The sequence below is a fragment of the Lissotriton helveticus genome, chromosome 4_1 (assembly GCF_964261635.1).
Source record: "Lissotriton helveticus chromosome 4_1, aLisHel1.1, whole genome shotgun sequence".
In the NCBI taxonomy this organism is placed as follows: Eukaryota; Metazoa; Chordata; class Amphibia; order Caudata; family Salamandridae; genus Lissotriton; species Lissotriton helveticus.
In genome coordinates, this window is record NC_136063.1 from 293,337,551 (window position 1) to 293,362,418 (window position 24,868).

The 24,868-nt window shown below is 43.8% G+C and overlaps 1 protein-coding gene across 1 annotated transcript in view; it reads right to left on the reverse strand.

Moving 5' to 3' along the window:
- FER1L6 (fer-1 like family member 6) overlaps positions 1–24,868 on the reverse strand; it is a 777,028-nt gene that overhangs the window by 291,439 nt on the left and 460,721 nt on the right. The window contains exons 14-15 of the mRNA XM_078686795.1: positions 20,516–20,636; positions 1,313–1,413 (exon numbers count right to left, since the gene is read on the reverse strand). Coding sequence (XP_078542921.1) covers positions 1,313–1,413; positions 20,516–20,636 — 222 coding nt within the window. The remainder of the gene's footprint in view (positions 1–1,312; positions 1,414–20,515; positions 20,637–24,868) is intronic.

The following is a 24,868-nucleotide window of genomic DNA, read 5'->3' on the forward strand; positions in this document are numbered from 1 at the left end:
CGGATGAATGGTGTTTTAATTCTATTTATTTATTCGAGTGCTTGTGGATACACAATTTGTTGTTTTTCCGTCTGGTGCGTACATCAGTATTCGAAAGATTAGGAGGGCCCTGGGGGGCCGATATTAAAAAAAAAATGTATGCTAGAAACCTTTGCGGGAGTGTACTCAACAACTTCTCAAAGTTTCATGGTAATCGGATGAATGGTGTTTTAATTCTATTTATTTATTCGAGTGCTTGTGGATACACAATTTGTTGTTTTTTCGTCTGGTGCGTACATCAGTATTCGAAAGATTATGAGGGCCTTGGGGGGCCGATATTTAAAAAAATGTTATGCCAGAAACCTTCGCTGGAGTGTCTTCAACAACTTCCCAAAGTTTCATGGCGATTGGTTGAATGGTGTAGTAATGCATAAAGGACAAACAGAAAGACAGACAGACATACATTCATTTTTATATATACAGATATTAATTTCTACCTCAGGTTACTATTTTTGCATGGTGCAGATAAGAGATTCAGCTTTCACCTGCATGCAGATGTGCTCACTCATATAGGGATCCTCTAACTTAGTTGCCCTGATGAATGCCCGGAACCTCTCAGAGCCCTTTTGTTACGGGCAGAAACACGTCGGCAGAATATTGGATGTGTTGGTCATGGTACCTATAAACATTGTTTTTTAATATTTTTATCCATACCTGGGGTACCCACTAATAATGGATCATTCCACGGGTTTACCCAAAGGTATTTTTATACCTTAGTCCCTGCTGTACCCAGCAATCATAACTTATCTAACCATTTTGGATGTTGAGTCTGCCCTAGTAGTACCACCTTCCGAGGGTGGGTTGAGGAACCTATGATGAAGCATGGCACATTATGTGGGTGAAGCTTCCTCATCTACAAGCACTGAAACTGGTTCCTGTTGCGTCCTCCCCAGTCCGGGAGCATACGCAAGAAGAAAGGAAGGAATTCAGCAGCAGGTAATAATACAAATAAATGCACAGGAAAATATAACAAATATTGTTACTTATCGGATTGTTTTTTAATCCTATATTAAATTGGGCTCATTCAACCTGGCAGAGCATTGGAGGGAGTCTGACTTGCTTTGAATGAAAGAGAATAGGGGTGCATGGAACTAGGGGTGAATAAGAAGTATACCACATGAAAAGTAAGAATTTTAACATGTACACAGATATATGTTGCACCTATTGGAACGTTATACACACCCTTAAATCGTACATTTTGGCATTCTCTTACTTTGTAGCTAAGTTTGTGCTGTAAATATCCTTTTACATACATGTGCACAATGGACTGTACCTGCAGTGGCTGACAAACTCAGTGAGGACAGTCCTCATTTTCTCCTCTGATGCATAATCGGATTTCTTGATCAGCTCCTTTGCTTCCTCCAGGCCTTCCTCCTGTGGATTGCACAAACAACCATGTTATGAAGATTGCTGGACTGACATTTGTATTTGGGCATCTTCACTTCAGCCCCTTTCATCAACAGCCCTTTTCGTTATGTTTTTCAATAGCCTAAAGTAACCTACATTCATTAAATCTAAACCCTGAAGCATTTTTGCACACCAAGGTCTCGACTATAAGGTCTCTGTTAGTTATGATGGGGCCGTAAACAATAATTACTGGCCTCATGCAGATTCAGACCCAGAATCACTGGTTTCCCTCTAGTCGTCATTTCTAAGGGACCCCTCAGGGTTGCATTTGCCATCTGGTTTAACGCCCCCTCAAAACCCCCACACTCCCAGCCTCATACTCCCTCCCTGGGGTTACCTGTACCTCAGATATTGGTTACTCTGGGAGTGGGGTAGGTATTGGACCTCACAACTGGGACCTCTAAATGAGACTTAAATGCACAAATTTATCACAGGATCGCATTGCTTTGCGTCGCGTGGGGTAACGCAAGGGCAGCACAATCCTTAAGTCAGATTTACCAAGCCCCGCAACGACACCTTGTGTGGCCCTGCATGACTTGGTAAATTGGAGCAACGCAAAGCAACACAAGTAGCTGCCTTGTGTTACTCTGCACCAGGAAAAAATTACATGGGTGGGGAGTGGGTGTTCCCACACATCCACCCATGCATTTTGGTGGTAGACCTGTTTATCTGTCAAAACGCCTCCCCAGGTGAGGGACAACGAGGAGAAATATCTTTAGTTCCATTCGTTAGTTCCTCTTTCTATGTGTACTGCATTTTGGATACTGCAGCACACGTAGAACGAAGGAACCACCTATGAGAACTATTTCTGTGCAGTAAGGTTGCACAAAATCAATCCAACCTACAACGCAGAGACCGTTGCACCATGGTGCCAGGGTGTCTGCATTGAGCCAAGCAGCATATAGCGAGCCAGTTCAGTGAGAGAACAGGAATGACCCATATCTTGGTAAATATTGTGCATTCCTGCCTTTCCATTTGATGCAGTGCTGCAGGCTGTCTTGCTGCATTGCACAGCGTCAAAGAGCCTAACTATTTATTTGGTAAACGTAAAGGCACAAGTTAGTAACACATTAGTCACAGGAAGCACAGAATAAGAAGTTCTGTCTGGAAAGATTGGTACTGTTGATGGAACTGAACTCCATACCCCATTGACATCAATTGTTTTATTCTATGAATGTGCACTAATGATGTTAGTCGCACCTGCCACCTGCATGCTTCAGAATATAAGACACACCTTCTATTCACCGATCCGGCACAACAAACATAGCGCACTGGGGGTATGCAGAATGCATGGGCAACATCTCTGCCTGGTGTGGATCTATAAATATGGGGAGCGGATCCCCAGCGGGGCAGCAGCTGGCATGACCTCTGCTGACCTGGCAGGCCAGCGGGCTACCTACAAGAATATAAATGACCCGGTTCTTGCTTCTGATGAGCTGGTAACAGAGTGTATCTGCATTATAAGAATTTCTATAAACATGCCATTGGCCATTCAGCCTGTGATCGGTTGAGCTGTTTGTGCTACAGAGTCGGTGGAAGAACTAGGTCTTACTAGGGTGTCAGTCAGTGGAGTGCATTAACTAAACTAGACCTAGTCCTGTCCAAAACTGTTCCAATCTATGCTGTAGCGCGGCGGGCCCCCCATGGAGAGAAGGCCGCAGCAGTGCTGAAATAATGGTACGTTTACCAGTGTTACACTGCTGGCTGAAAGACCATGAGCGGTCTCCGGACGTTTATTTATCCCCTCGGGTCAAGCCCGCCCCAAGGGGTGCAGGGATGCGTGTGGTGCGATGCATTGTAGTGGAGAGTCCGGGTGGCTCTCTACATCCCTCCTTTCTTTTAGTGACCGACCCTCAGGTACTTCAGGCTCACGGAGAGGTGCATACAAAGTCTTTCAGGCTTTGACTTGGCGCAGGGTTCGGCCGGAGACCATACTTCTGGCTCCGGGAGCTGAAACTGACCACTGCATCCGATGGAGTGTTCGGGGGTGACCCTGTCACCACGTCTTGATGGAGCCGACCAGCCCCAGGGACAGCCTCTTTCCGCTCCACTTGCGAGCTCCTTGGTGAAGAACCCCGCAGCATTGGCGAGCCAGGCGGTGTAAGATTTGGGGTGTCCTCGGGACATTCTGACTCTTCTTGGCCAGGACTTTGATCGCAGATCTTCTTGAAAGTAGACACATTCCTTGTGACAGACTGCTGCCCACACTGGGCAGTGACCATGGTTCCTTGAACATCCACCACTGTCCACTCTTCTGGCTCATAGGGTGTCCTGAACTTCCAGCCAGGGTGTCTGTCCTTGACCACTATGCGGTCCCCCACTCTCAGCTGTGTTTCTCGGGCTCAACGGAATTTGCTCGCCTTGTTAGTCATGGCCCTTCTCACTTGGACGGCATTATTGTCGCATTCTGGGGGCACACACGAGGGATCTGTCGCGATGCTATCGCGCAGTGGCCTCTTGAAGAGAAAATGCGAAGGATCACACTTGGTCGTGCTGTGTGGCGTCTGACGGTAGGCATCAAGGAACTGATCTAGTGCGACTTCCGTATCTTCAACTTAGTCTATGGCAATGCACAGGGCTCGATTGAGCGTTCGCATGAGACGCTCCACCGCCCCATTGGCTTGAGGCCACAACGGGGGGATCTTCCAGTGATGGACTGCTTTTCGTGCTAGGTACTTTTGGAATTTCCGGCCTTGAGACGGTGGTCCGAACCTCCTCTGGCAGACCCATGAGTTCAAATGTCTTGTTAGGACTCTTTGGACATGTGTAAACACCGTTGACGCCACTACTTCTACTATGGGGAACTTTGAGAAGGAGTCAACCATCACCAACATGGCGCGCCCATTCGGAAAGCTTCAAAAGTCGAGGCTGATCTTGGCCCATGGAGTTTCGCTGGGTTATTGGGTGATCACTGTCACCGGGTCTCTCCCTGTGATGGTGCAGGCACGGCATTGCCTCACCATTTCTTCCACCATGGAATCCATTGCTGGGAACCAGACCTTGTTCCTTAGCCTGACCTTTGTCTTGGCTAACCCTGGGTGTCCTATGTGGGCCAGTTGAAGGATCCCCCGCTATAGTCTCTTCCGGAGGATGATTACGTTTCCTCTCAGAACGACTCCGTGCTCCCACACGCTTAGTTTGTGGCGTACATGCCAGATCTGCTGTCGGGCATGGGTGTTTTCTGCTCGGAGAGCCTGTGCCCACCATGAAGTGTGCCCACCCATTGCTCAGCAGGGTGGCCTTTACCCTCGACAGCGTCTCGTCTTCATTCGTTGCTTGTCCTAGTTCCTCGAGCCTCATGGCTACGGGACATGCTTTCTGCGAGATCATTTCACAAACAATTCAGAGTATACCACATCCATCGGTGAGCTTCGAGATGGCATGTTCTCAGGGTGCCATGAGAGATAGTCGGCCGGGTTGTGTGCCCCTGGGCGGAAAGTGACCTTGAAGTTGTTAGCCTGCAGCTGTATGGCCCATCTCTCTATTTTTGGGGACACACGTCTAGACGTGACCACCTGGAATTCTTGGCCATAGAGGTATAGATGAAAGTGCCGGCATGGCCATTTTATTGCCAGGGCCTCCCTCTCGATTTGGGCGTATCTCGTTTCCATGTCTGTGAGTGCCCTGCTGGCATATGCAACGGGTCTCCAGGTTTCTGGACCGTGTTCCTGAAGGAGGACTGCTCCAAGGCCCACTGGGCCGGTGTCTACAATCAGTTCGGTACGCCGCCTCGGGTGGAAGTAGAACCTTGCCATCTTGTCCAGGAACGCTGTCTTGATGCTGTTGAAAGCTGTGTTGGCAGCCACCTTCCATTCCCACTTGTTGTCATTGCGTGTGAGAGTAAAGAGCAACTCAGATAGAGCGGCCGGATTTGGAATGAATCTGCCACAGTATGTGGCTGTCGTGTATTTCTATAGGTTCTGATTCGATCCCCCTATTCCTGACCCTATTCTGGTTAAACTTACTAGCTAGTTAACTAACAGTCAGCCCATGAGGCAAGAAATCCCCCATGATGCAGATACCGTTATCTGACGCAGTCACACTACGGCACAGGAACGTGTTATCTGATTAGGTCATAACGCTTGAGATCTAATTAGACAAGCGACATTCCTCCAGCCCCTGATAAGGCATACGACGTTCTCATAACAAATCAAACCTATGACAACCTGGATAATCCGTGCAGCCATTGTTTTGATTTCACAGAGAACTTTAGTAAAGAATGTGCTAACGAGCAAGTCGTATGACATCTTTATTGACGTACCTATGTCCATCCTTACGTCAATCTCGGCACCTTTAAGGTATAAATATTGCCGACCTTGCCCTATGCAAACACACGCGTGGTGACAAGACGGAGCAGCCATACTTGCCGAAGCCGAGAGCAGAAGCAGACCCCGCAGGCAGCAGCCCCGCCTTCCTGACGCGCTGAGAGACGCGCTGCTATCTCAAGCCGAGAGACCCAGCACCGGCGCTTCTGGGCAGCCCTCGCAGGCAGCCTGGAATATCGAGAGCAGAGAAAGAGATACCATTCCTCATTCATCCTAAATTCCAGGTACAGAACTGAATAACCCCTCCTAGAGAATTCTTTAGTTATTCACTTGGCAAAAACAAACTTAAACTAAACTGTAACTTTCTATTCCCGCCCACGCATTAGACTTAGGTCAGGTACACGGGGTAGGCGTATTTAGAAACACCAGTTGAGTACGTTTAGTCAAATGTATATGTGTATGTAAATATATTTTAATCATTTTAAACATCATATGGCTCAGAAACCATATCAATGTTTTTACAGTATTATTTTATACTATTGCTTCTAATGTATGCACTTTACTTAACTATAAGTATTGCAATAATATCGATCTATTTCTCTTGTACGAGAAAAGAGACTGATCAATAAATAACATCTTTTATTGAACACGCCCGTCTCTTCCTTTTCTCTACATTCTGATGAGACTAAGAATGCACGTACTGACTGAGTAAAATAATTGCCTTGTGCTCACACGACTCTCGAGATTGACTCTTGATTAGGGGAGAGCAAAGTTGTCATGTTCTATGGTTGTCAGAAACTAAATCCCTTCTTGTCTAATCAGGGGAGTTAATCCTTCCTTGAACATTCGAGAAAGTTTCTAGCGAACTCTGAGCTTAGCTGGCAAACCCAAAAATTAAGTCTAGTATCGACAGTAGTAGACCTAGTTAACGTCTGGCCTAGGCCTTTACTGCTGTAGGCACTATTCCAATGCGCAGAGCCTATTGGGAAAATAGGAGCTACACTACATGGCGCCCAACGCGTTTGGAAAGGGCGATAAAACTAACGTAAGACATTTAGAGTAACTCAGTCGTGCTTTCTCACTCAGACCCCTTTTCCCAAATACTCCAAAGACGTCTGGAGTGGGTGAAAGGTTATTATATCCTCCAAAACCTCGCAGGAGGGAACTCCTATGTACGGTTCTTGGTCTAGTCAACGTTGAAGGATAAAACAGTTCCAAAATATTGTGCATCTAATCTCTGTTTCCATAAAGAAACCTGATCTGCAAACAAAAATAATACCATCCTGTCAGTAAAATGGGAGACAGCGATGGAGAAAGAGAGGCAATTAGATTAGCTACTGAAATAGCAGATGCTGATGCTACCATGCAAGCAGCAGACGCGGATATAATACTTATTCCGGTCATTAAAAGGAGATCTATAACCTTAAAACTTATAGAAAATGGACTGACACCTAGAGGTGGCACAGTCATATTCGTAATTGAGGCACACGAATATCGGCAGACAGAGGTATACTATACATGGATACATTTTCCAGCAGCAAATGCTGTAACAAAGTACTTCCACTATTACAAAGTAGAGGAACCTCCTGAAACGTACACTCCTTTCGAGGAGGTGGAAGTACCACTCAAATTCCAAGAGCATTTGCTCTTATTTGATGGCGCCCTAATACATAACAATCACATTACAAGGCTCGGTCCTTTAGGAAGACCAGGAGCAACGTGGCCGGTCCTAGCCGGATACACACCACATCCAGACATCGAAAGAATGCCTGCAGCAGAGCTATTAATACAGCTAAAACAACTACTAAAAATTCATAGACAATTAGTTCAGTATGTAATGCGGACTTCAACAATTCAGCCAGCGATTAAAATTCCACAGCTGACCCCTCACCAGGGGAACACAAATAAAATCACACCACAGAACATCCAATCCTGCCTAGGTAAAGTTCCAGCTAAACGGGAACAAATACCATTCTGGTTGGCACAGAAAATTACCCAAATAGAGGCGGTGTTTCCTGACACCACCCCATTAGAAAAACACAGGATTCTGACTATATGTCTCCCAATGGGAATCACACCACACATTGAGGACTGTGACACTTGGGGTACAGTCTTTGCTTCCATCTATACAAAAACGCACGGTGTTCCATCCATTTCGGTGATACCAGATGTGCTAAAACAAATTCAAGATGAATACGGTCCAGAACCTGCTTTAACTCTTGGTATGAAATTACTGAAAGACTTCAAGCAGGTCTCGGCTATATTACTAGCCAACATAAAGGGTGAAGCAGCAAACGTGGCGATCCGCCAGAGGTTAAAAGAGACAGATATAGCAGACCAACCAGCTGAAATTGCCAGAATCATAGAAAAATCCTATGAAGAACTAGGCAGAGATAGTCTAGGTGGAATACCAGTAAAACCGCAACTGACTACAAGTCCAGAAAAAATATTTTTTAATAATAATTCACCAAAAAAGAACTGGGATGGAAATAAACAATCCAATCCTAAAGAAAAGAAATTCCAGTCCAGAGGAAGGTCTCCTAGGCGAAGAGAGAAATCTCCGAACCCGAGACAAAGGTCACCTCAGAGTGAACCCTCTGGGAATAGATATAACCTTAGAAATAGGGATAATATTAAAAAACCTGATAGATATCAAGACATTGATACACGTCCCTCTCAATCTTTTCAGAATTCCTCGCAGAAATCGGAAAGAAGAGGACGATCAGAAGAGCACGCCAAGTCCAAAGACAAGGAACCTGCTCAACTGAAAAAGAAATCACAATTTCCAAAAAAGAAGGTAGCCAGTATCAAGGTAGTTAACAATGCCGAGAATACTGAGGACACAACTGAAAAACGGAGAATGGGCTCAGACAATGCTAGACAGCGCAGCAGAGGTGAGCATAGCTCGCAAAGTCCTTATGAATCATCTGGAGACAGTGGACACGAATGAATACCTTCAAGTGGAAACTGCAGATACCAGAGTTAGCAAGCCCCACAAAATATACGAGATAACATTACGTATAGAGGGAGATAAGACTAGGAAAATAAGGGGACTATTTTGGGATAACCTATCCAAGGGCTATGACATCCTTCTAGCTGAAAAAGACTGGCCACCAGAGTTTGTCAGGGAGTGCCCTCATGGCGAAGAAGTAATTATGCCTGCCTTCTCGAATCAAATACCGATTCATAAAAAATATACACTTGCTAGAAAGTGGGCAGTGGCCTTAGCACCTGCTTTATATAAAAATCATGTAGGATGGGATGAGGATTCTCCTCCTCACAAAGTCCAGTTAAAATCACAACCTACTGCACAAAGGCAGTACCCAATTAAGCAAGAAGCTAAAAAACAAGTAAATGAAATACTAGATCAGCTAGAATACCAAGGGGTGATTGAAACTTGCACCTCACAAATGAACAATCCTTTATTTCCGGTCTCCAAACCAGACAATTCGTACCGTCTAGTTTTGGATTACCGACACCTTAACACATGTTGCAAAACTTTTGCAGTGCAAAACTCACACAGTGCTGCACTAATGAATAACATAGTGCGCAAAAAATACAAAACAACCTTGGACATCTCCAACGGATTCTTTTGTCAAAACATAGCACCAGAGAGCAGATATTTAACTGCATTCTCAGTAAATGGCACTCAAAAACAATTCTGTCGGTTAGCCCAGGGGTACAAGAACAGCCCGGGGGTATTCTCAGCGAGAGTAACAGAATTACTACAACTATATGATGATGAAGCATTATCTTATGTCGATGACATTTACTTAACAGATGATGACTTGGAAACTCACTTGATAAGAGTGAACACCATAATACTTGGTTTCGCTGCAGAGGGTTACAAATTCAACTTCAAAAAGTCCAGAATTGCCCATCTGAAAATCCAGTACGGAGGATATGAATTATCAAGTATTGCCTGGTTAACAGTCTTTTAAGAACTAGAAGAATTAAAAAATCTAAAATATGAAAAAACGTATCCTCTGCCAATCGACATTCTGCCTCTACGACATTACGCCTGTGTAATCTATACAGACGGACATGCTCAACCCTCCGTTTGGGGAGAACATGCATACAATCCCACATGTGAGATTACAAAAGAAGTGTGGCACGGAGGTAAACTAAGACCTCTATTAACAAAATCACACTCAGTAGAAACTAATTCAGAACTACAAACTGAAATATTAGCTTTGAAAATGGCGCTAGATAATGCGGATCGCGAATTCCCGACGCTTATAGTGTCAGATTCATATTTCTGCGTCAAAGCATATAACAAGGATTTGCAGACCTGGATTCAGAACGATTACAAAGATGACACGGATGCACCAATAAAGCAGAGACTGCTCTGGGAACAGGTAGCTCTTTTGAAAAAAGAACTACCAAAGACTCACGTGACACACTCACTGAGTCACCAGCGTGATGGCGTTCACGTTGTAGGGAATTCATTGGCTGAAACAGCCGCAGCGGCAGCCAGTAAACCGGCTCCCGTAGATCGAAAAAAGCGTACATTAAAATACATTGACGGCGAAACATTGCTGGCAGTAAAAACGTCATCAAAAGGCGACTGCTCGGCGTTACCGATCAACTATCCACTCAATTACACATACATCATAGATGCAAACTCCATTCCTTTTGCTCGAATCCCTGGAGTGGGGGATAGAGTGATTCCAAACATGGACAGGAGAAACTTGTTAATCGCAGACGCACACATGGGCGAGGGTCTCAGACACCTTAAATTAAAGGATTCTCTGGAAGAATTACAATCACGGTACTGGTGGCCAGGCATGAGCCTGCACTACACCATGTTTGTAAAAAACTGCCCAAACTGCAACAGAGATCGCAGTGGGGAGAGAAGCAGTTTAATACCTCGTCGTATCAAGGCAGATAACATCACCACTAAAAAGAATGGCTTGCGATTAACATATACAGGCTAGTTCCCACTTATAATGTAGATCCACAACACTCGGCTGACGTCCGGACTGTTATACAAGATTTGCGAGTCTAAATGGCATATACGCTAAGAGCATGCTACGTTCGACCAATTTTTTTTCCTTTTCTCAGGCAATCCAGCCTGGGGGGGGAAAGAATGGCCAAATGAGCACAGCCCAGCGGGAATCTTCTCACTTCCTTCCTGAGGGTATGGGATGGTGTAAAGAAAAAACCAAGACAGAAAGCAATCTATAATAGAAAGGATATTAGGTTCGGGAGCTGGGTGGGTCAAACATCTAATAAGTGTCCAACGTAGTCTTAATAACTTGCCAAGAAATTCTCTGAAGGGATTCAGTCCGTACGAATTATTATTCGGAACTAGGATGTTGATCTCTGACCTTGATAGTCAGACTTCAGTGGTAACAGAAAAAAGCTTTGATGTCAAAGACCGTTTGGCTATTTTGCAGGACTTAAACAATACAAGAAAAGACCTGAGCAACATACAGTTGAAAGAACAGCCAACGACCACTGAAGAATCACCACCTGTCCCAGCAAGACCTGTCTGGATTCCAAAAGTCGGGGATCTAGTCAGGGAGAAGATCGCGGTAAAGAAGGAATTTGGGCCTTCTTACAGAAAAGCAGTTCCTGTATTGTCTGTCAACGGGACAAGATCAGTTGTACTACCGCCACTTGCTGGAAAAAAGGAGAACCGAGTTGTATCCATCGACCTGGTAAAACCACAACATGTGGCCGATAACAAACAGTAGGCCAAGTGGACTCCCAATAAGTAGCAGAACACCAAGGTTTGCTACCAGTACAGAGGTCCTATCAAAGAGGCTCATCACATTCGAAACGCCTACGGAAGAACAACAAGGACTATGCAACAATGCAATAGAACTTAGACCTCTGAAAACCCAAATAAAGACATTTAGCAGAGACACACCAATCTATACAGAAGTACCAAGTGAAAATGCGAGAAACAAAAATCCTGAACCAATTGGAACAATTGACAGAACTGCATCCGGTTACTTCATCAACTTCGATGATTCCTCTGACGGCTTCAGCGAACAAAAGACACAGCCATCATCAAAATCCTTTAAAGACAAAGCTAAGGAACTTTTGAAACAACTGAAAGAAACATATCTAGTTTCTCCATGGATTGAATTTTGGGTGGGTTTTGGTGCATTTATCCTCATACTTTGGCTCATCATGGTATTTACCTTGGGACGCTTCATTGAGGGAAAATATGCTAAAATGGACACAGCAAGTCAGAACATCAACTTGGTCCTCAAACCACACACATCTTCACACGTCGAGAAAAGAGAACTTTCTTCAGAACTTTCTTCAGCCAACTTCACAGCAATTCCAATATCTGGTGGGGTAGCCTGGGACAACACTGACTATGAAATTTATGGTCCGGTCGAGATCCTGAAATATCCACACCAAATCAAGATCTCCTTGAGTGACTTTGCAAAACCAAACTCATTTGCTGATGATTGGGACTTTGAAAGTATAAACAATATGATGTCTGACTTAGTAATGTCTGCTAAATTTACAAAACATGATTATTTGCAGGGTTCTACAAATTATGACAGCATGTACTGCTATAACCATTATGGTAACCATTTCTTGCATAAATCTGCACAACCTAGAAATGTTTTAAATTTTAATCAATGGGAACATTGTGCTACACCTCCAAAAGGGAGCTCTAGAACCATGTATGGCAAATATTCATATTTTTCAGGTTTTAACATAACTAATGCTGAAACATTTTATTACAAATTGTCAAACAAGACAGGGATGAAAACCATGATAACCAACACAAAATTGATATATTCAGATTCTTTCTTTGAAAAAATGAATACTTTTGGATTTGATTATTGGGACAAACATGTTGATTTGAAAAGTGTTTGGGGCACAAAAGAATGGCAAGTACAGGGTATAGAAGCTTTGTTTAGAGCCTGCATGATCCCAGAACAAATGATATTTTTAAATGACACCGTTCAACAAACCACCTGTCTTGGCTTAGCCAAAATCAAAGATTTAAATAACCTGTCTATTCCAAAGCCAACAATGTTTAGCAATAACTCTGAAACAGATGAAGAAATAGACATAAACCATATACTTAACCAAAACAGAACACATCCTGATTGGAAACAATGGTTGATCTGGCCCACAGATACAAATAACTGTCAAGATAGATTCCTGAATAAAACACAGGGTTTCAAAATGACCAGGCCAGACCCTAGATATCCCCAAAGACATCACCCAGGGATAATAACAACCTACAGTGTGGGCAAATTATGCCTTCAATGGCTACAAACTTCCACACTGCCTGAAATTAAGCAACACCTAACTTTACTTACTGATGGTGCTGACTTGCGTGATTTCATAATGGGACCACGCAAACAGCGTCAAAAGCGTTTCATAGCAGCCTCTGTATATGCAGCATACAATGAGGCCTGGAAGGTTACTCAAATTGAGACAGCAGAGAGAATACGGGAAATTGACCGTATTAATTTGGAAAAATCACTTTCTGTAGTGGACAATGGGTTAATGACTCTGTCCTCCAGAATTTTTTCATTGGACAGCATTGTGTCTTCAGCAATCGATATATTATCGCAAGACTTACTGTTATTACAACATGGTCAGTCACAATTGCGTTCTATTGTACAGCTTGGCTGGACGTTACAAAATCTGCGTTCAGGCTATGTGCCTTGGCGTTTAATCAACACAACGTCACTATTCCAAATCTTTAACCTTACTGATAGACAAATCGGTATGGCTCAGAAGGGTGCTGATTATACAATCTTGAGCATTGAAAAACTAGAAAGATTACCGTTGACAATGTCAGAACGACCTGTCAGTGAATGGATAATCCACGGAATCATAAATATTCCAATCTCAACCTTCAGGTTTCAATACTGCCAAAAATATATACAGGCTGGCATGTACGAGAAATTGGGAAAGGGGTACCTTAAAACAACATGGAACCTGCCCTATTCACATGCATGTGTCAGTAACAAAGGACAGAAAGTGTTTCTTAGTGGCAACAATTGTGCTATGTCACTAAGCGGCACGCTTCTGTGTAACGGTATTAGTTTGCACGGAGCCTGTGAAGGGAATTCATACAACCTTTCATGTCACCAGCAAGGCGCACCTGCAACTGAAATAGAACCATTCTTTCAAAGACTCTATAATGGGAGTTACATTCTTATTGTAGACCGCAGATGCTGTAGTCTTATGCCCGGGACTCCTTATCTCGTCACTACGACGGCGAAGGTCAAGTGCTGTGGACGTTCTTTGTTTCCCAGCTCCTTTCCAGACAGGGAGGCAAGGGCATGGCCCAGTTTGAAAATTACTTCTATTCGAATAGACACTTTAAGCAGAATGAAAACAGTGCTTCTTCAGACGCCTACAAGGCTCACGTCATCTAAAGAAACGTATGATCTACAAGTCGCAAGGACGACTGCAGAGATACATACATTATTATCAACTAATTCCCCCGTACATTTCGCGGAAATCCTGAGCGAAATCTTAAATATTTCTGATACCACTGGGGTCTCAAAGGTATTTAAGACAGTATTTTCGATGGCATTAACACCATTCAAAGCCATACTGGGTATTTTTCCAGACTTCGTCCATTCGATTTTTGGCGGACTTCCCCTGATCCTAGGACTAATTGCAGGAATCCTATTCCTAGTCCTTATTTTTCGTTATGGCAACCCATGTCACAGATCAAACTCTCGCGACAATGGAAGATACGATCCTAGCCATTGGATACCGGGACCGGATATCAAAAATCCTGGGACTATCCCGGCTTAGAGACCTAAACATGACTTGGTTTCTATCATTTCGACCAATGTGGCAAAGGTGTGTTTTACCTGTACTAAGGTGTCTGCTATGCGGAGAAGAATGCGTGTTAGACACCTGTCTGACGCTACAATCGGATGCGCCGGTGGATGCAGATACACTGTTGGTTCCTACCAAGGTTCACGCACTGTGCTGCCCTCAAAGGCTGCCAATTCTGATGACGGCATTCCTGGAATCTTCACCACTGCGATTGAAGAGTAGTGAAGTTCAAGATGAAAGCAGCATCGAACAGGTACGACCTTCTGTCAGCAATGCAAATCAGAATGTCAATGGAGACAATCATGCGCATGAATGCATGGTTACCCCTATTTCCGACTTAGAGGAACTTTCCCATGAAGCTGTTGACAGTTTTTTCGAAAGCCTGAATGATATGATGTTCTCTCCGGAACAGAAATAGAGACTTTTGAGTAAACTCGCACACGGCGTTCCCTGAATTCGGCCTTCAACTTTAAAAATAAAGTCACATGAACAATTACAATCCAGTTCACGGACAGCAACTTTTTTCAGCAAGCCCCTAAAATATTTTTCTATATATTTTTTCCCGGGACACTGATTTTCTGCTTAAAGTAAGAGACTATTCCTAGAGAACTAAGATTTCTATTTTAGATACTTTATAGACTTTATAGACTTTAGCTGCCCGCTGGTATGTTCGCAATAGATTTTATGTGATGAAATGGTTTCGACTTTTTTTCTGTATAGCCATATTAAGAGCCATTTCATGTGTATTTCTCATATACCAACAATCAATAATGCATAACAATGCGTGTTCACTTTTGCATCTAATTCATAGCTTAAGTGCATACAATATATATGACTGCAATTTTTCAGTATATTTGAAAATTTCGAAATGCATTTATGTATTTTGGGGTGGTAAGGTATACACTATACTCTATAGTATGCTGTACTATGTTATACTATGCATAGATTAGTAGATATGACCATAGTTAGCGTGGAGTGGGTGTCGTGTATTTCTATAGGTTCTGATTCGATCCCCCTATTCCTGACCCTATTCTGGTTAAACTTACTAGCTAGTTAACTAACAGTCAGCCCATGAGGCAAGAAATCCCCCATGATGCAGATACCGTTATCTGACGCAGTCACACTACGGCACAGGAACGTGTTATCTGATTAGGTCATAACGCTTGAGATCTAATTAGACAAGCGACATTCCTCCAGCCCCTGATAAGGCATACGACGTTCTCATAACAAATCAAACCTATGACAACCTGGATAATCCGTGCGGCCATTGTTTTGATTTCACAGAGAACTTTAGTAAAGAATGTGCTAACGAGCAAGTCGTATGACATCTTTATTGACGTACCTATGTCCATCCTTACGTCAATCTCGGCACCTTTAAGGTATAAATATTGCCGACCTTGCCCTATGCAAACACACGCGTGGTGACAAGACGGAGCAGCCATACTTGCCGAAGCCGAGAGCAGAAGCAGACCCCGCAGGCAGCAGCCCCGCCTTCCTGACGCGCTGAGAGACGCGCTGCTATCTCAAGCCGAGAGACCCAGCACCGGCGCTTCTGGGCAGCCCTCGCAGGCAGCCTGGAATATCGAGAGCAGAGAAAGAGATACCATTCCTCATTCATCCTAAATTCCAGGTACAGAACTGAATAACCCCTCCTAGAGAATTCTTTAGTTATTCACTTGGCAAAAACAAACTTAAACTAAACTGTAACTTTCTATTCCCGCCCACGCATTAGACTTAGGTCAGGTACACGGGGTAGGCGTATTTAGAAACACCAGTTGAGTACGTTTAGTCAAATGTATATGTGTATGTAAATATATTTTAATCATTTTAAACATCATATGGCTCAGAAACCATATCAATGTTTTTACAGTATTATTTTATACTATTGCTTCTAATGTATGCACTTTACTTAACTATAAGTATTGCAATAATATCGATCCATTTCTCTTGTACGAGAAAAGAGACTGATCAATAAATAACATCTTTTATTGAACACGCCCGTCTCTTCCTTTTCTCTACATTCTGATGAGACTAAGAATGCACGTACTGACTGAGTAAAATAATTGCCTTGTGCTCACACGACTCTCGAGATTGACTCTTGATTAGGGGAGAGCAAAGTTGTCATGTTCTATGGTTGTCAGAAACTAAATCCCTTCTTGTCTAATCAGGGGAGTTAATCCTTCCTTGAACATTCGAGAAAGTTTCTAGCGAACTCTGAGCTTAGCTGGCAAACCCAAAAATTAAGTCTAGTATCGACAGTAGTAGACCTAGTTAACGTCTGGCCTAGGCCTTTACTGCTGTAGGCACTATTCCAATGCGCAGAGCCTATTGGGAAAATAGGAGCTACACTACATGGCCATGCCAAGAAAACTGCGTACCTCCTTGGGAGACTTTGGGGTACTGGCCGCTCAGATGGCTAAGGCCTTCTTGGGGTCCACTTGTAGTACTTATCTGGTGAAGGTGTATCCAAAGAAATCAATAGACTCATGATAAAAGGAGCACTTAGCTTTGTGGAGCGTCAGGCCACAGTCTTCGAGTCTCTGAAGGGTTGCACGAAGGTTAATGTGGTGTTCTTCTAGGGTGTTCAAGAACACCAGGATGTCATCACTCAGGTTGATCACACCCTGCATCCCCGACAGTGCTTCCCTGATGGCATTATGGAAGACTTCGGCCGCCGACAACACCCCAAAACTCAGTCTCTTGTACCTCCTAAGGCCAGCGTGTATTGAGAACGTGGTGATATACCTGCTCTCAGGCTCATGCTCCAGCTGGTGGTACCCCGCGTTTAAGTCCAGTTTCGAGAGCAACTTGGCTCCGTTCAGATCGGCCACTATGTCGTCCATGGTGGGCGTGATATGGTGCTCCCTCTTGACTGCCACATTTGGTAACCTCATGTCCACGCAGAGCCTGATGGCTCCAGGCTGCTTTGGTTTGGGAGCTACAACACTTTGGCCGGACACTTTCTCGATTACATTGAGGTCCTCTAGCTTCTTCAGCTCTCCTTCCACTTGCGGGTGGAGATTGAATGGCACCCTATGGTGTCTCAGAGCGGCAGGCCTCATGGTAGTGTCGATGTGGAGCCTGACCAGTTTTCCTTTCAGCTTGCCCAGTCCAGTGAACAGCGCTGGGAACTCCCTCAGAATGGTTTCGGCGTGGTTGGCGAAAAAGACCAGGCCCAGGTCTTCTGCTGTGTGGCAGCTGAGTAGCGTGCCTTTCTTCCCTTCTGTGACATGGATTCGAGCCACCGTGACATGCTTCCCACTGGCGATTTTGTCCTGGATGACTCCTCCGAGGGGGAATGGATCCGTCGTATCCGGTGTATATTCGGGCTTTGGTTGGTGCAAGCGGGGGGTCTTGGAGAAAAACTGTCATACTGTTCGGTGTCCATCATGTTGACAGAAGCGCCTGTGTCAATGAGCACTTGGATGGCCGTTCCTTCTACATGGACAGAGCACATCGGTGGCGGCCTATGGCGGTGTTTGGACCTGCTGACAAAGGACACAATGAACACCTCATTGTCATCTTCTTCGAGGGTGAGGCAGCGTTCTAGTTGTGGGTCATCCCTTGGCGACAGTGGGTCATCGAAAGAGACTTGGCGCAGATGTAGTGACATGCCTCGTGACCTTAGAGGAGTCTGTCGGGACCGGCCGCTGCGACACACCTTGGCAAAGTGGTTTATTTTCCCACAGCGTGAGCACATCTTCCCTCTTTCTCCGCACACAGCTGTCGCCAAGTGGTCCTCTCCACAGTAGCCACATGGACCTCTGGTCGTCATCCTCAGTACCTGGCAAGTCGCGTTGAGGCATAATTAGATTGCCTCCATCCTTTCCTCTTTGATGGGCGCATACCTAGTTGCATTTGGCGCTGCAGGCGGTTTGTGCAGAGGCTGTCGAAGGATCAGGTTCTGCAGTAGTTTGGAGTGGCACCCTTGGATGGCCTGGCCACATATTTCCTCTCTCTGATCCGTGAAGTCACACGTGCCGGCCAGCCAGCGTAGACGTGCGTAGAACATGTCCCCGGACTCCGTGTCTGATTGCGACGCCTGTCTGAACTTGAACCTCTCGAAGTCGGGGTTAAGTTGAGGGTCAAAATGCCTGTTGAGAGCGGCGACCGCCACCTCGTAGTCGTCGTCGTCAGCCGTGTTGGGGAGCGTCTCAAAGAGGTCGTAGATCTCTGAGCCTCCATATTAGATGAGTATCAACCTTTTCACTGTGCCATCGGTCTCTCTGGTGCCCTTAAAATAACGATTAAGCTGTCGGACCCACGCTTTCCATCTTGGGGCCGCTGTGGCAAGATTCGCGTCTCACTGAACGGTTACAGCGGGGCGACAGCCAGTCCCCTTCGCTAAATTGTTCTTTTCCTCATCTCTAACCCCTCTCTCATCACCCCTGTTTCTCTCAACCCCTCTGCCCCAAATCTTTTCTCAGCTCGAGAGCAGGAAGGAAACATAGGCCTCAGCCTTCTTGTCTAGCTACTGTGGTGTTATTTCTCTATGCATAGTCTCAGGCAAACGCTGCTGTGCTGCTTGTACTAAGATTATTTTGATGCGGGAGATACTGCAAGTATATTGGCATCCCCTTGAGTTGCCGTTACTATGGTACCTTTGATCTGAAACATACAATGGTTGGGGTCCAAAATGTGGTTTGAACTTCCCTCTACTTTGATTGGTGTGCAGCAGAAACACAAGGTCTCCCATGTTCAGTGTGCAGGTCTTTGCTTACCTGCATTGGCTTGCAGCTTCACTGTTTTTCTGTTCTGCTATCTCTGATGTCTTCTGAGGTCTCAACAGGAGGAACTCATGACAAGCGGCTTGGGACAATCTCTAATTTCTGTCACTCTCCATGCATGGCAGCTGGAGCTGTCTTAATGTCATTAACGCATATATTAAACGTCAAATAAATGTGTATCTATGGGTTGTATTAAATAACGTTCGTTATAAGATGTAACTGGTCAGTGAAATGTCAAACATATTAAATATATTAAAAATTGGTATGTTTTGCTCTTTTTAGCCACACCTCTGACTCCGCCCACTGACCCAATACTCTGTTATTCCCACCTCCTGATGCTCCGCCCACAGTTCCCCTACTTTTTTTCCCCCACTTCGACCAATGGGTGCGATACATTGTAGTGGAGAGCCCGGGTGGCTCTCTACATATGGCAGGGTTTCAGGTTAACCATCCAGAATCTCTTTATGTGCATTTATTTATAAAGAACAGCCTTAAAACCCGGTATGGGTCCAGCCCTTCTTGACGTCACTGGACACCTCAAAAGAAGGGTCTTTGAGACTTTCCTTCCTCATATCAAACGCGCCACCCCAGTGAAAGTGATCGACTTCCTGTGAATAAATTCAGGCGGCATACATAACTTCATTAGAAGTAATGAACGCGTGTGCCTGGAGCCTTTGTTCTGCTTCCATTAACAAACCGTGATTACTCCTTTACTATACACAATACGGCTTCACAACCTCCGAGTTCCAATTGTGCTAACTTCCTTTTGTGACTGGCCGCTTTTCCAGCCGAGAGGGAGGTCCATTCATTCTACAGAACAAGTGGCATAGAAGTGACAGCCAGTGTTTTCTGTTCAGACAGAAGGCATTAGAATGGCATTTCAATAAATGTTTTTTTTCCAAAAGCCGTGACTGTTCTGCGAGGAAAATAATATCATTGCCCCGCAGAATCACTGCAGTGACAGACTTTTATTAGGAGAGGAGTCCATGGTCTTTTTGTGCTTGGCATGATCAGGCAATTTCTACATTTGGAAAAAGCGTGGAGGCACAGAAAATATATATGCAAGTTGAAGGTTGTAAAATGGAGAAAAATAAAATATATGGAAATCAACATATTATTTTCTCGCCCATTAGACGTGCTTGACTCACTGTGGAATAGGAACACTGTAATATCAGTTTTATATGTAAATACAATTTGATATTCATCTCGCTGTGAGCTCACAGAAATTCGTTTCATATCATAGAAGCTGTTCTTGAAACTCTCGCCCCTGAAGGAATAATGAGAAACACTTACAAGGTGGTTTGCTATTTTCTCCAGAATGTTGGAGAAGTAGAGCCGGTAGATCTGATCCCCCCAGGTGCTTTTGATGTAGACACAAGGCTTCTTTTCAGAGTACGGCAAATAATGGTAGTTTCTGGGGGAGAAGAACGACAGGGTTTATTCTATTTAACCGACTCAAGCTCCTGAAATAGCCACTGAATGAGCGCGACACATATAATACATCAATATATCAGTCTATAATATACCCTTTTTAATATAACATTTCAAGTTCCTTTGTTTATAATTCTATCTCTTTTCGCACGTTTTAAATTTCAATGGGCATTCTTAAATAAAAGCTGTAAAAAAACTTTCACACACTAAAAGAACGTGTTTTATCAGTGAATCAACTTCTCTTGCTGTTTGGCTCCACTTCAGATTTTTGTGTCAAAGACATGAAGGGTGATGTTTCATGGTTTTAACTTCAATGGGTATATCCTCTTTTCACTAGTATACCGCACAATCAAAAAGTAGTGTGCTACCTCTCTCTCATGTGAAAGAGCCCTTTGAAGATCTTTCAATATGTGTTCACCTGGGATAGATACTCAAGACATACTGAAGAGACCCTGAAAGGAACTCTTGGAGTTATGAGGTACTACAACAGGGTTCTTGGGGTGATGAGGTACTACAACAGAGTTCAACAATCTAAGGCAAAGTTGTGGCTTGTTTGAAAATACATGTGTGGACTGTGCAACAAGAACCAGAGGGGGGAAAGATGACAGCAGATCATGGGCATCCACCACTGCAAAATATCAGCCAGTTTCCCCGGGGATGCTGTATTGTACTTTATTGTGCATTCTCCACAGTCCTCTGCATATTACTTTTATTCATTCACACAATGCTATTCAGCAGGCATTGTTATAATATCCAGGCCTTACACAGTAATGTTGCCTGTTTGGCTCTTTTGGCGGTGATGTTAATTTTGCTGACCCGCTACACTCTAAGAGAAATACTTTACCTCTGCACCCGCATCGTATTATGATATTATAGACTCAGGTGGAGAGGCAATAAGGACATCAAGAGGAGTACCAAACTGGTGTAGAGCCGGTTCGCCACCCGAGGGTCACCTGCAGTCACTAACTGCACTCACCTGTAGAGTGATCTTTGTTCCCAACTGAAAGACAGGTCTCCTTATAGTTTGAACAGTAAATAAAGAAAAGGGACTGTATCATGAGAGGCTAAACTGACACACTACAGAGCCAAAATTCCAGTTTGTACGCACCTATAGTGTGTAAAATGCATTCATTTAACTTGATATTTGTCTCAGTTAGTGTATTATTGTTGGAAATCTGCCTTTTCAACATGGCGACCCCTGATTTTTTGCTTTTTCTGGTTACTAATTTTGCTGTTTTTGAATTCTGTACACTCCCCCCACCACTAAACAAGAGTATAGTACATGTTCTCTCCATTTAAGCATGGTTAAAGTGGTTTATTCCTAATGGACACATTTATCTTGCTAACATATTCCAAGTATAAGGTATGGAAAAACCGGTGAACGGCAGCACCTATTGTGCCAGCCATAGCTCAGGCCTACAAAACATGTCTTCAAGCCTATCATTGTAGTTTGTCTGCGACTGTGTAAAACCTGCAATGGCCTCCTTTTTAAATATTAGTAAGTCACCACTATGTAGGTTTTGTAGCCTACCGGGTACAATGAATGGTATTTGAAAGTAGGGCATGTAGAAAATTATTGTTACTATGTGCATTGCAGCGCTGACCCGACGAGGAGCAAGTCCATATGATGAAGCATGACACCTAGCTTGCTGGGTGTGTGAGGACTCTAGTTCCGACAAGGAGGACTTCCTCCTTTTATCCCCTTTTCTCGTTGTCCGCCTTTGGGAACACATACCTTTCTTGTTGAGTACTGTTTGGGCATGTATGCTGGACCCCGTACTAAGTCCTCGAGTCCCCCTACCTTTTTGGAGAGATTTTACAGGTGAAGACATAGGTCTATTGAAAGGAGTAAGTCCTGTAAGAATTACTGTAGGCAAGGACACAATTAATCCGAATACTTCACAATACAAATTGACACCAGAAATTATTGCAGGAATAACACCAGTAATTGACAAAATGATTGAGCAAGGAATCTTAAAAGAAATAATGAGCAGTCCATGTAATTCACTTATAATGGGGCTGAAAAAGCCAAATGAAACTTTTCGAATAGTACAAGATCTGAGAAAGGTAAATACAATTGTTGTACCCGTTGTATAATTGTGCAAAAATCCTGCTGTAATTTTGTTTCAAATTCCGCATGATGCGGAATGGTACACAGTCATTGACTTATGCAATGCATTCTTTTTGATTCCATTGCATCCTGATAGTCAACCAAATTTTGCTTTCAGGTTCGGAGAGCGTATTTTGGCATGGTGCCGTATTCCTCAAGGGTATACTGGAAGTCATTCCATATTTAATCAAATCTTGAAAAAGTCTCTAGAAAGCTTGAAAATGCCTGAGAAATCTGTGTTAGTTCACTATATTGATGACCTATTGGTGGCATCAAAAACCAAGGAAGCTTGCATTTCTGACACAATTGCATTATTGAATCATTTGGAAGAAGGAGGACATAAGGTGTCCCCATCAAAACTACAGTTCTGTAAACAAGAAGTACAGTATTTAGGTCATAAGATTGAAAAGGGAATGAGAAAGGTGATGACAGAAAGAATCAGGATTATCAAAGGAATGAGACCTCCAACAACACAGAAAGAGGTGAGAATGTTCCTTGGAATGGTTGGTTATTGTCGACAGTGGATAAGTGGATTTTCACTGATTGCAAAACCTTTACAGAGATTAACAAAAGGTGATGTAAAAGACCCAATCGTGCTGGATGAGAAGGAGATGAGAGCCTTTGAACAATTGAGAAACAGTTTGTGTGAATTGCCAGCGCTAGGCATGCCTGATTATGAGAAAGAATTTGAACTGTACTGCAGTGAAAGAGATGGGTGTGCGCTTTGAGTTTTAGTACAAAGGCATGGGAGAATGAGACGACCAATAGCTTATATCTCAGCTGTATTGGACCCAGTGGAAAAAGCATTGCCTGGATGTCTGAAAGCTGTAGCTGCTACGTGTGTGAGTTTGGAACAGACTGAAGGCATTGTGATGGGATGTCCTGTGAAAGTGTAAGTTCCACATTCAGTTGAGATTCTTTCGACTCGCACAAAAACACAGTTCATGACCCACTGTCGATTGACCCGGTATGAGAAAGTAATTTTGGGTGCAGACAATGTAATGATTGTAAGATGTATAAATGTGAATGCTTCCACTTTATTACCTGATGCATTGAATGCAGAAGTCAAAGATGACGTTGACCACAATTGTTTGGATGTACTTTAGTTATGTGCAAAACCAAGACCAGACATTAAGGATGAACCTCTGGAAGAATCAGATTATGTGATGTTTGTGGATGGATCATGTTTGAGAACAGACAAAAGAATTTTGAGTGCAGCGTATGCTGTCTGTAAAGTGGCAGCCATAATGGAAGCATCTTGTTTGAGAGGAATACGTTCAGCTCAAGTCACTGAGCTAATTGCTCTGATTCGAGATTGCAAACTGGAAAGAATTTTCGAATCACTGTAATTACTGATAGTCAGTATGGGTTCGGAGTTGTGCATGACTTTGGGCAGATCTGGTCCCAGAGGGGGTACCTGACCTCTTTGGGATCTCCAATCAGGAATGGTGAATTTGTGAAGATGTTGCTTGAGGCTAGAGAGCTGCCTAAAATGATTGCGGTTGTGAAGTGTGCAGCTCACAAGAATGGAGATGATTACATTACTGAAGGAAATAAATTTGCTAATGCAATAGCTCAATATTGTGCAAGAGATATGAGTTCAATGAATCGAAGAAGGAAAAAAGAACATGTTTCTTGTCCTTTAATGCTTACTAACATGGTTGAAACCTGGCAAGAGGTGAAACAGTTGCAAGAAGAAGCTAGTAATGAGGAAAAGGATAAATGGATAAAATCAGGTTGCAGACAAAGGGAGGAAGATGAAGTTTGGGTTTACAGAGATGAAAGACCAGTAATGCCTGATAGCATGATCTCTAACATGGCACGGATGTATCATGGGCAGGCACACATTGGCAGAGATGCAATGATCAGACTTTTCAAACAGGCTTAGTATAACCCGAAGTTTAGGATCATATCTGAAAGTTTGTGTCAAAGATGTCTAATATACCCAGCTTACGCCGTTATGGGATATAAAGCGACTCAGAAACAGTAAGGGCTTTGACAGATTTGTATTTGTATTTGTATTTGTATTTGGATTTGTAGAGCGCCTTATCACCCCGGGGTCTCTAAGCGCTTATCAGAGGGTGCACACAGTTCCAAATGGAAGG